This window comes from Astyanax mexicanus, chromosome 11, assembly GCF_023375975.1.
Source record: "Astyanax mexicanus isolate ESR-SI-001 chromosome 11, AstMex3_surface, whole genome shotgun sequence".
NCBI classification, from domain to species: domain Eukaryota; kingdom Metazoa; phylum Chordata; class Actinopteri; order Characiformes; family Acestrorhamphidae; genus Astyanax; species Astyanax mexicanus.
Genome location: NC_064418.1, coordinates 45,042,002 through 45,054,194, shown reverse-complemented (window position 1 = coordinate 45,054,194; position 12,193 = coordinate 45,042,002). Strand labels below are relative to the sequence as shown.

Sequence of the window (12,193 nt, the reverse complement as noted above, 5' to 3'; positions counted from 1 at the left end):
GCTCCATTACAGCAGTCAGATCTCCTCTCTCTGAGAGTCGAGCGCTGGATTAACATCAGTTTTTGTAAAGCAGAAGCTCTGACAGAGATTTGAATCCCAGGCAGATGAGCTGAAGAGCAGATCAAAGAGGCTTTCAGACAGCTTTCCTCAGCACTGCCCACTCTCCCGTCTGCCTCTCTCTCTCTCTCTACTTCCTTCTCTCGCTTTACTCATCTGTCTATCTCCTTCCTTCCTGACCTACTATCTTTTTTTCTCTATTTTTACTTTCCAATTTGTAGTAAAATGCATTTAATTTTATAAAGATTTTGGGAAAGGAAAATATGTCTTTACTTAGTGTCATGCAGTGAATAGCTCTATTTGAGTTATATTTGATGTTCTAATCCATATTATGGCAAGAACTACTAAACTAAGTATGAAAAAAAAGACATACTTTAAGAAATAATGGTCAGACAATTCAAACTTTTAAAGTTTAATAACTTTTAAAGTATCCTCAAGTGCAGTCACTGCAAAGACCATCAAAAACATTATGATGAAACTGGCACTCATCAGTTGTAGGGGATAAGTTCATTAGAGTTTCAGCCTCAGAAACTGCAAGTTAACAGCAGTATTTTGGCTTGTTTCCGACTTTTTTTTTTTACATCCTTTATAATTGGCTATACCTGTAAAGTGATCGGCCGCCGATGGTTGCCAGATTGGAGAACACACTCAGATCTGTCCTGTTCTCTGGCCATGACTGAATGTTCAGGAAGCCTGAAAGAAGATCACAAGATAATTCACATTAGTTAAAGTCCCAATGTGTTTACATCATAATAAATACAACATATATTTCTGTTTATTACGGTGTGCAAAAACTCACTAGTGCTGTAGTGCTTCACTATGTGCAGTATCTAAAACTCATTATATTCTTAATTACAGGTAATTCAGTAACTGAACGTAAGCATTTAGTTGGGATTTATGAATTGATGGATGGATGGATATATGGGAGGGTGGATAGATAAATAGATTATATTTGGAAACATATGCTGTTTGACTCTGCTAATGAAGAATTAGAGAATGTGAGAAGTAAAATAGATAAGATGGACAAAAAATATGAGTGGTTGAACAAATGGATGGATGGATGAATGAATGGATGCATATATGGAAGGCTGGACAGATAAATAGATTATATTTGGAAACATATGTTGTTGAACTGTGCTAATCAAGAAAGTTGGACAGATGGACGGACAAAAATATATGTGGATGAATAGACCAATGGGTGGAAGGATGGATGGACAAATGCATAGATGAAAGGATAAATAGATTATATTTGAAGAAATATGTTGTTGAACTGTGCTAATCAAGAATTAGGGAACCTGGAAAATTGATGGATGGATGGATGGATGGATAAATAGATTATATTTAGAGACATACAATGTTGAACTGTGCTAATCAAGAATTAAGGAACCTGGAAAGTTGGACAGACGGATGGACGTAAATATGGGTGGATGAATAGTTGAATGGCTAGATTGATGGATGAATGGATGGATGGGTGAAAATGTAATGGCATTTTAATTGAGCTAATAGATAATTAGTCAAAAAGACAAGATATAAATATGGAAAGATGGACAGATAAATGAATGGATAAACAGATGGACTGAAGCAAAGGTAATGTTTTGGATCCACTTGCTGCTAACCCTCTATTCTAGTCAATATTATACTTTCAATAATTTTTTTTATGTTTGAATTTAAATGTATAATGCCACAGAATGCCTGGTTCTGTCCAATAAAATTAGAGGGAGAAGTGGGATTGACATTTGATCTGTGGGTGGAGCCATAATGTCAGGAGTGCATAGCAGGGAGAACCAGGGGGCGGACGTAAATGCAGGTAATGCGGATTTATTGCAAAAAATAAATACATAAATAAAAAAAAACAAAAGAAACACACAACCTAACAGACGTGTAGCACGCACAAGAACTCACACCATACTGAAGACAAAGGGGCTATAAATACACTCACACACAATGGGAAACACCTGTTGTCACTGAAGAGGGGGAGGAGCTACAAATGGATACAGGTGGGAGCACTAAAGACAGGAACGGAGACAAGGGGAGAGCCATGTGCTCTGAACAATGAAAAACAAAGGAAGGGAAAAAACATGACGGCTGATGAGGGACAGGGCAAAAACGTGACACATAATCCAAAGTCATATTTGATTTGATTCGATTTCAATGGTTAATTAAACATGTTTTAGCTAATATTTAATGTTTATGAAAACTTAAATATGTAAGTAAATATAAATAGATATTTAAATATATATATATATATATATTTTGCCTCAGGTAAGCATTATGCAATTCGGTCACTTTTGTTAGGCAATAATGATTATAGATTCCCTCTATAAATCTAAATTCATATCATAAAGGGTTAAATTGAGCTAATATAAAATTATAGATGCTAAAAAGTTGTGAGTTGGGGGGTTGGGGACATTTTCACTTTCTGCACCTGGATTTTCTCCTCCTCAGCCAAGTTGGAAAAATAGAGGAGGGAAAGCTCAGCAATCTATATATGATGAACGATTAATTTTTCAGTGTGTTTGGTCATTATTATCCCTCTCCATCATACACACACACACACACTCTCCTTCTGAATGCACCTGTCCTATTTCTTTCTTTAAGTGGGATAACTGGATGAAAGGCTAATGGCAGGGACACCGATCATTGAGACGCTTAAATAATGGATTTAAACACTGAATAATTAATGATGAAGGAATGGTGCTGTGCATGAGAGACGGAGGACAAACAGGATCAAGAAATGAAGAAATAACGAGGGAGGGAGAAGGTGAGCCACAGACAGAGGGAGGGAAAGTAGAGAGATAGAGGGATAGAAGACTCTGTGATGCATATGGAGAGAAACAGGGCTGCATGAGGACAAGGAGAAGATAAATTACACAAATTGCATTAAAGCTGAACAGGCTGGACTGAGCGAATTCTCAGGGATATATTCAGTTACGCAGCTGAAATCTGACTGCAATGTATTACTTTGGGGAGGACACGCTTTAAATTACAGACCGACAGAGTTAATAAAGGCTAATGTGAACGTGTTTGATGCTCTGCTGCTTGAGTTGTGCTGTATATTTATACTGGATGTCAGCTCTTTAGATGAAGTTTGATATCAAAGACAAGGCTAGAAGAAGTAAAAACGGTGAAGAAACATGGCAAAAAAATAAAGATACAGTGTAAGATTTGTGGGCCTGACTATATAATGTGTGTATATTGTCGCTGCCCAGTGAAAAATAAAAGTCCCGCTTTATAATAAGTGTCTCTTGTAGATAATAATCCATGTAATAAACATGTACCAGTGTACCACCTTCAATACCAGTGAAGTATGCATTGTTACAGATGTATTACAGTGGCAATTGTTATATAATTAAAATTGTGTATTAGTGTCAGATAGACACTATGTAGAATATTTGTAAAGATTTTTAGTTATAAGTCACAGCCCTAATTACAAAAACCACACAATATGTGAAAAAATAACCATATCACACACAATCTACATCAACACACACATTTACATAACCAGTGCATGTGTACATAACCTGCTATTAACATGAATCACTGGACACTTCATCAGTAGTTACACAGTTATTACAAGTGTTGTAATGGAAAGGTTTTATAGATGGATGGATGGATGGATGGATGGATGGATGGATGGATGAATGGATGGATGGATATATGCATGTATTGGAGTGTGGATATATAAATAGTTTAATTAACTATTAAGAAACCTGGAGAGCTGATGGATAGATGGGTGGATGCATAAATGGATGATTGGATAGATAGATAGATAGATGTTTTGAGACATATGTTGTTGAACTGTGTCAATGAAGAATTAGAGAACCTGGAATGATGGATGAATGGATGGATGGATGGGTGGATGATTGGATAGATAGATTATATTTTGAGACACATTGTTGAACTGTGCTAATGAAGAATTAGAGAACCTGAAATGTTTTATAGATGGATGAATGAAAAGATGGATGGATGGATGGATGGATGGATGGATGGATGGATGGATGGATGGAGTTTTAAGCACAAAGTTAGGTGGCCGGTAATAGGGCCGGTAATTATACCAAAAGTATAATTCTTTAAAAATATATTTTTTTTTCTTTCAAAGTCAAACAAGTCCTGGACCTTAATCTACACAGATCTTACTGCTGAAAACTGTTTAATTTGGTGAGTAAAGTGCTTTAAAGCATTAAACTCAGATTTCCCATGTTTTTATGGAAATGGACGATGACAGAGGCCACCATGCTACCTGTTCTGTGGTGGTCCTGTGAGGTCCTGACCATTAAAGGATGGGATGAAACAAAGATAACAACATATTTAGACAAACCGATGTATATATATATATATATATATATATATATATATATATATATATATATATATATATATATATATATATATATATATATATATATATTTCTGGTGTATCATACCCAAGTGAAAGGGAAGCCAGTGGGTGAAGAAACACCAGCTGATCCAGAAGCAACAGGGCTCACGCTCTGGCGCTTGGTAAACATGGCATAGTATCTTTAGCTGAGTGCTTTAAGTGTAATGACTGTTCCAGCGAGAGCCTTGTGGGCTGTGAAGGCAGTTTACAGGCCTGTCTTCCACAGTGATGTGTTGTTAGTGTGGCGTCTGCTGACACTAATTGCCTTAATGACAAAATTGCAGCAATGGGAAGTCTCAATATGCGTGTGTGTGTGAGTGTGTGTGTGTGTATTGTGCTGATATATGTGTATAGCATTCCTCTGGAGTCGGCCGCCCGCCTGCCTCTGTTTGTATCTGTTTACTTTATGTGCAGAGGCGAGACTTCATCATGCTAATGGTGCTAACGAGATCCCGCTGAGCACCTGTCTGCGCTAGGCTAACAGCAGCAGGCTAACGCAACCTCCCCAATAAATCACATAGAGGAAAGGGTTGGCTCTGTTGTATGCTAACAGTGGTATGCTAATAAAAAAAAAACACAGATACATCACAGAGAGAGAGAGAGAGAGAGAGAGAGAGATAAGCAGGCTGTGCTAGGCTAACAGCAGAGTGCTAACATATCTAATCATATATTGTTCGATAGACTAAGGGAGTGCACGGGTTTATCTGGTAGAGTAATATGATGGTTTACATCATATTTCACTGCGTGAAGCTTCAAACTTTACTCCATTATTCTTTGGCATTCCTCAAGAGTCAGTCCTGAGGCATTTGCTCTTTTGTTTAACAGTTATATGAAAAAGTTTGGGCACCCCTGGAAATTTTCATTATTTTTCATGATTATAAATCATTAGTGGTTCAGATCAGCAATTTCAGTTAAATATATCACAAAGCAAATGAACACAGTGATTTGTGATTTGAAAAGTGAAATGAAGTTCATAGGATTTACAGAAAGTGTGCAATAATTCTTTACTACTAACTAAATAAGGCAGGTGCATAAATTTGGTCACCCCAAAGAAAAATGACATCAATATTTAGTACTTTAACTACGTTCCTAGTACCTGCACTGACCACACAGCCCCACAGCATGATGGGACCGCACCCAAGTAATGTTTTAAGTAAAGTTGTAAAACAGTTCTGAGATTTTAGGGTGCTCCACACCAAGGTTTCACGCTGCAGTTTAGTGAGCGTTGTCATCAGCTTCGTGGGCGGAGTCTCTCTATACTTCTATAATTAATTGGTTTGTCAAATTTTAGTTATGCGTTTTACAGACTACTCTGCCAGTCGTTAGAATCCCACTAAAATACATGTAAAATACTTTTAGAATCTATTTTCCTCCAGTGTTCCTCAAGGCTCGTTCTTGAGGCCTTTGTTATTTTCATTTATGGGCTGATGACATTCAGCTTCATTTTTCATTTAAACCTAGTGAAATTCATAACATACATAGGCTTGCAGACTGTCTGGAAGCAATCAGGAATTGGACAGCTGATAACTTCCTATTGGTCCTTCCAATTGTTCTTTAAAGTGTTTTGGGTTTTGTTTTATGCTTGTCCTTTTTAAGCTGTGTAGGATGTGTTGCTTTGTCAGGTGTTGTGACAAATTCTAGCTCAGTAAGAATCTGACTGTGTAAGAATTAGTGTAAAAGATGATCCTTAGAATCATTTAATTGGATGCATATCTGATCAAGGACCACAAAAATCATATTTGCAAAGATCAGGTTTGACATGTCCACACAGCACTGAACATCTGAAAACCAGATCTGAGTCATATTAGCTCAATAAATCATATTTCAGTCACTTCAGCTTAGTAATATAAACGTATCCTAAAGAGTAGTAGCAGCTGAGTCTCTCAGCCAGTCAGCGTCTCTCTCTCTAGCAGTTACATAATTCATACTGGATTAAACTCACTACAGCAGTGATTTTAAAGCAGTGCTAGTTTATATACACGGCCCTCCAGGCTGGCCATTTCAAAGTGACATTTCTCAGCTTTTCAGGCGGATGTCACAGAGCAGAAATGACACGCCACTGAAGAGGACACTGTTCTGTCACCGAGCAAAGCCTTCTGCTTCAGGAGCAGACAGGAGGACATGCATGCCTGCCTCGCCTGCTGTCACCTCCCAGAGAGAGAGAGAGAGAGAGAGAGAGAGACAGAGATGGATGCACTCAAAGTAGAGTCCCAGAGAAACACTGCAGTTAAAGACACTACAGAGTCAAGAACTGACCCCTGAACAGAGTTCCCGCAGCCAGTGAGTTCTGGTGCTCTTTTGTCCTGAAACAGCCCTGCTAAATACTAAACAGCTAATCACACACACTGAGAACAGATATCTAGAACACTTGGAACGTCACGTTTTAAGAAAACAAGAACCTACACTACAATCGTACCTCCTGACCATCACAGAAGCAGTACTTGAGTAAAAGCACATGTGCACCACTGACAGCCAGATGTTCATTGCTATCTTGGCAACACACCCATGATTTATTATTTAAAATAATAACTAAATGCATTTAGTGCATATAACTACATAGAAAGAAAAGTATTTTCTATACTAAAAGTAATTAAATGCAAGACTCTAAAAAGTATTCAAAATAAGCTAAAAGAATACTCTCTCAGTTTTCTCTCTCTGTCTCTTGGCCACGCTCTCTCTTTCTCTCTGTCTCTCTGCTTCACTTTCTGTCTTTTGGCCTCGGTCTCACTCTCTCAGTCTCTCTGCCTTGCTCTCTCTCTCTCTTACTACTGGCCCCACTCACTGTCTCTCTGCTTCACTTTCTGTCTTTTGGCTCTGTCTCAATCTCTCTGTCTCTCTCTGTGTATCTCTCTGTCTGTTGATCTTGCTCACTGTCTCTCTGCTTTACTTTCTGTCTTTTGGCCTTGGTCTCACTCTTTCAGTCTCTCTCTGTCTGTCTCTCTCTCTGTCTCTATCTCTGTCTGTTGACCTAGCTAACTGTCTCTCTGCTTTTCTGTCTTTTGGCCTCTGTCTCAATCTCTCTGTCTCTGCCTTGCTATCTGAGTCTCATTCTCTCTCTCTGTCTATCTCTCTGTCTGTTGGCCTTGCTCAATGTCTCTCTGCTTTGCTTTCTGTCTTTTGGCCTCTGTCTCAATCTTTCTGTCTCTCTCTGTTTTTCTGCCTCACTTTCTGTCTTATGGCCTTGCCCTCTGTCTCTTGGTCTCACTTTCTATCTCTCGTTCTGTCTCTCTCTCTCTGTCTCTTGGTCTTCCCTCGATCTCTTGCTCTGTTTCTCTTTCTTTCTTTCTTTCTTTCTTTCTTTCTTTCTTTCTTTCTTTCTTTCTTTCTTTCTTTCTTTCTTTCTCTCCCTCTGTCTCTCTGCTTCACTTTCTGTCTTTTGGCCTTGGTCTCACTCAGTCTCAGTCTCTCTCTCTGTCTGTCTCTCTCTGTCTCTGTCTGTTGGCCTAGCTAACTGTCCCTCTGCTTCGCTTTCTGTCTTTTGGCCTCTGTCTCAATCTCTCTGTCTCTGCCTTGATCTCTGTGTCTCAGTCTCTCTCTCTGTCTATCTCTCTGTCTGTTGGCCTAGCTAACTGTCGCTCTACTTCGCTTTCTGTCTTTTGGCCTCTGTCTCAATCTCTCTGTCTCTCTGCCTTGCTCTCTGTCTCTCTCTCTCTCTCTCTAGTTCTGTCTCTCTCTCTGTCTCTCTGCCTCACTTTCTGTCTTGTGGCCTTGCCCTCTGTCTCTTGGTCTCCCCCTCTATCTCTTGCTCTGTCTGTCTCTTTCTGTTTATCTCTGCTTCTCTCTTTTTCTCTCTGTCTCTCTCTTTTTCTCTCGGTCTTACTCTCGCTCTCTCCCATGGTCTCTCTCTTGGTCTCTCAGTCTCTTTCTCTCTCTCTCTCTCTCTCTCTCTCTCTCTCTCTGTCTCTCCTGTATTCTCAGCCTTGGCTGTGAGTGGTGCTGATTATGGAAATGTGGTGATTTTAGTCTCTCAGAGGGGAATAAATGGACAGAGATCAGAGATAATTGGTGCTTGGGATAAAATAGCCTGTGGTCAGAACGCATAATCTGAAACTGACCTGACAAGGACAGCATAAATTATTAATATGGAATATACTGTACTGCATTATACCATCATATATATTGTTGCTGTCACACAAGAAACTCCACATATCTCTGAATATCTCAAATATCTATTTTTGACATAATATTAATTTGGACTGTGTCAATTTCATGAGGAAAGGACCAACAGAACTGGTCCAACATGACTTGGAATATACAGTATTTTGTAATGTTGCCGTCCACTGAAGGTTAGGATAGACTTTTATTATTAGACAGTGTTAATAGTAGTATAGTTATAGTTGTAATACAGAACCCTTGTCTTACCAGTGATCTCTCGAACTGTGCGAAACACGTTGAGCTTCTCTGGATCCAGAGCTTCTATATTGTGATACACATCCCTGAAAAAGAGGCACACAAAAACGATATATATTTAAAAAAATGAAGAACGAACAGAGAAAGCTGTTGCTCTGCAGAAGAAACACAGAAACTCCAGATGAAAGCTGATGTTATGTAAGAGTGGTCCCCCAGTCCAGGCTCTGGGGAGATGGTTTGTAAAGGTTAGCTCAGTCCTCAGCTCCAGTTTGAAGACGAATTCTCTCTGTACAACACTGGCCGCTTTCTCACTCCATCCAAAATAATACAAAAATCAATTACAATTTCCACTACAGAGTCAGAGGTCACTGAGGGTTAGAGAGATAGTGTGTGTGTGGGGTGTGGGAAATTTATATAGAATTGCCCTTAAAATGGCAGCTGATTCTGGTTGATGCTCCTCTGACTGTAATAGGAGTAATAATGTAATGTAAAAATGCTGTTTTGGCATATTTGGAGTCGAAGGTGAATTTGGAAATTTGATTGCGTTTATTCAGTTGAGCTATACTCACACCTTTAATTTTGGCTCCTGGCACTATCTATTGGTACAGTGGGTGTGTCCACAACTCTTCCTCACCTTAAACACCATTAGTGTATGATCACACCCCCTTGGGAATATTCCCTCATGTTTTCAATGGTAATCTACTTTGTGTTATTGCTGCTTGGCTTGGCTTTAATGTTAAAGGCTGTAAGTTGTAAGCAAGTTACATTTCAATGTCACGGTCAACATTTATGAAAGATCACATTCTCATATTTCAAAACCTGCTCTTACACTCAACATAGTTTCTCATTATCTCACTCTCTGTCCAGCAGTTTTTGTTATTCTGTTATTTGTTTTCCTGTCTGCTGAATGGGTTCTTTTTCTTTCTCTCAAGATTTCTTCCCTATATCAATGGTCAATTGATAAAAATATATATATAAAATTGCAAGACCTAACTGTCCTAAGAGGAAACAATAATGTGTAAATTCCAATCCCAGAAGGATTTTTCCCTGCACAATATTGTGCTTTTCCAGCTCATGCTAACCATACACTATGACTTCGAAAAAACTCTATTTTAGTTTTTAGCATTTTAGTTTTTAGATTTAGCAGAGACTGGCAGATCTTGCAGGGTCATTATTTGCAAGACTGCAACTAGATTCTTTCTGAGATTATTTTATTATTTTTATTATTATTAATATAAATGGTGAGACACATAAAAAAAGACACAATCTTGCTTACTCCGCTGCTTCACCAGTTTCTCCTCATTTTCTACAAAATAGGAGAACCTATTTTCTATCCACATTGTCTGCGACAGTGAAATTGCTTGAAAATCATTTGGTATAAATTTGTCATTAAGCAACTACTCTATTATATTATTATACTCTGTTATATTAGTTCTGTTCTGTGCCAGTTCTGTACCTTGAATCCAGATTAACTCTACTGGAAAAAAAGTGTGAGGTTCTTATGGTCAAGATCACTCTTTAATATATATATATATATATGTTTTTTTTTTATGTTCTTTGTGTTGCTGAAGAACCAGTCTGGGCCCTTAAAGTTCATAATAGAGACATTTGAGTATCAATAAGCTTTTAACTGGGCGGGACCCTTGTTTCAATCTTTATTTCTTTGGACATTAAAAAAGTTATATTTAAAAAAAAAAAGAAAATATAAAGAAACAGGAATAGTGTGAACATGACTGCCCTTCACTTGACCTGGGGAAAAAAATCCAATGGAACACAAAATGCAACTACTGTATATTGAAGCTGCATTATGAACTACACACTCATCACTCAACACATACACACACACTCACCTACACACTCACATACCAAGCTCAACTACACGCTGACACACACTGAACAAACCAGGTCAAACTGTACACAATACTGCCGGCCGACACAATGCGGAACAGAGAGAGAGAGAGGTCAGCAGATCAACAGGTCAGGTGCAGGTCAACAGCATTCTGAGGAGTTTAAGAGCTCCAGCAGCACCTCTGGGTCAGCAGCAGCAGCTGATAACGTGCCAGCAGAGCTTGGCGGCTCTGGAGCTCTGTGAGGGGCGGTGGCGGCTACATCAGTGTGCTCTTAACTCCCCCCAGGACGAAGTTTTTACCCCCCAGCCCAGAATCCAGCTCATATACAGTATTGAGCAAAAGTTTTAGGCACCTGTGGGAATTTCAGTAAAGAAAAAGCTACTTATCTATGAAGTACATGTTTATTAACTCAGTAAAACATTAAAATAAATACAAGCAGCAAATTTACAAAAAACAGAGCTTTTACAGCCCTGTTTTCCTTAAAACATCTCCTAATCTCTCCTCCTCATCTGAGTTTAATAGAGTTATTTCTAGCTCTCATCATATTAATCCACACCTGGTTTGTTAAATTGGTAAATGTGGTAAATCAGGTGAGCTGCTGATGGAACTGAACATAATAATATACACATGCTGGCTGAGGAGTATCCAGGAGAAATCTGGAATCTCTACACTTTGTTCTTCAGCTTGGCTCACAGGAAAAAACATACTTAAATGAGGATTCCTTGTTACGTTTTACTGTATGGATGGATATTCTGTCCAGTTTACAGGCTTTAAGAAAATGTGAATCACTGATCTGAGATTAGCAGAATGGCTTGGACCTGAATCTCTGTAAAATCGCTTGCTCAAAACATTTGATAGAAAAACAATCAAAATCACTAATTAAATAAATTGGAATTGAACTTCAGTTAACTTATAGAACTGAGTATGGAAATGTGTCAAATTAGAATATAATATAAGACCAATTGGTACTTTGGCAGTGTGGGCTTTGTGCTAAGTCCTGCTGGAAAATAAAATCTGCCTCTCTATAAAAGCTGTCAGCAGAGGGAGATTATGTGGGAAAACACTGCACTGAATTTGGACTTGAAAGAACACAGTGGATCAACACCAGCAGATGACATGTTTCTCCAAACCATCACTGATTGTGGAAACTTCAAACTAGACCTCAAGCAGCTTGAACTGTGCTCCCTTGATTTCTAAATGATCAGTGATGGTTTGGAGAGACACGTCATCTGCTGGTGTTGATCCACTGTGTTTTATTATCAAGTCTAAAGTCAGTGCAGTTCTGTTTTCCCACAAAATCTTACAGCACTTCATGCTTCCGTCTGCTAATGACAACTTTAACAGAGATGCAGATTTCATTTTCCAGCAGGACTTGTCACACTGCCAAAAGTACCAATTGTTCTTGTATAATATTCTAATTTTCTGAGACACTGATTTTTGGGTTTTCATTGGCTGTAAGCCATAATAATCATCAACAATGTCACTGTCGTTTTGCCAGGTCATTGCCGTATTTTAGATGTCAGGAGTTCAAATAAAAGCTTGTGAAGGGAAGGGAATG

The 12,193-nt window shown here is 38.5% G+C and overlaps 1 protein-coding gene across 1 annotated transcript in view; it reads right to left on the bottom strand.

Moving 5' to 3' along the window:
- The window catches only part of LOC103033543 (receptor tyrosine-protein kinase erbB-4), a 555,493-nt gene that overhangs the window by 118,854 nt on the left and 424,446 nt on the right, over positions 1–12,193 (bottom strand). Inside the window, exons 10-11 of the mRNA XM_022680070.2 lie at positions 8,798–8,871; positions 660–750 (exon numbers count right to left, since the gene is read on the bottom strand). Coding sequence (XP_022535791.1) covers positions 660–750; positions 8,798–8,871 — 165 coding nt within the window. The remainder of the gene's footprint in view (positions 1–659; positions 751–8,797; positions 8,872–12,193) is intronic.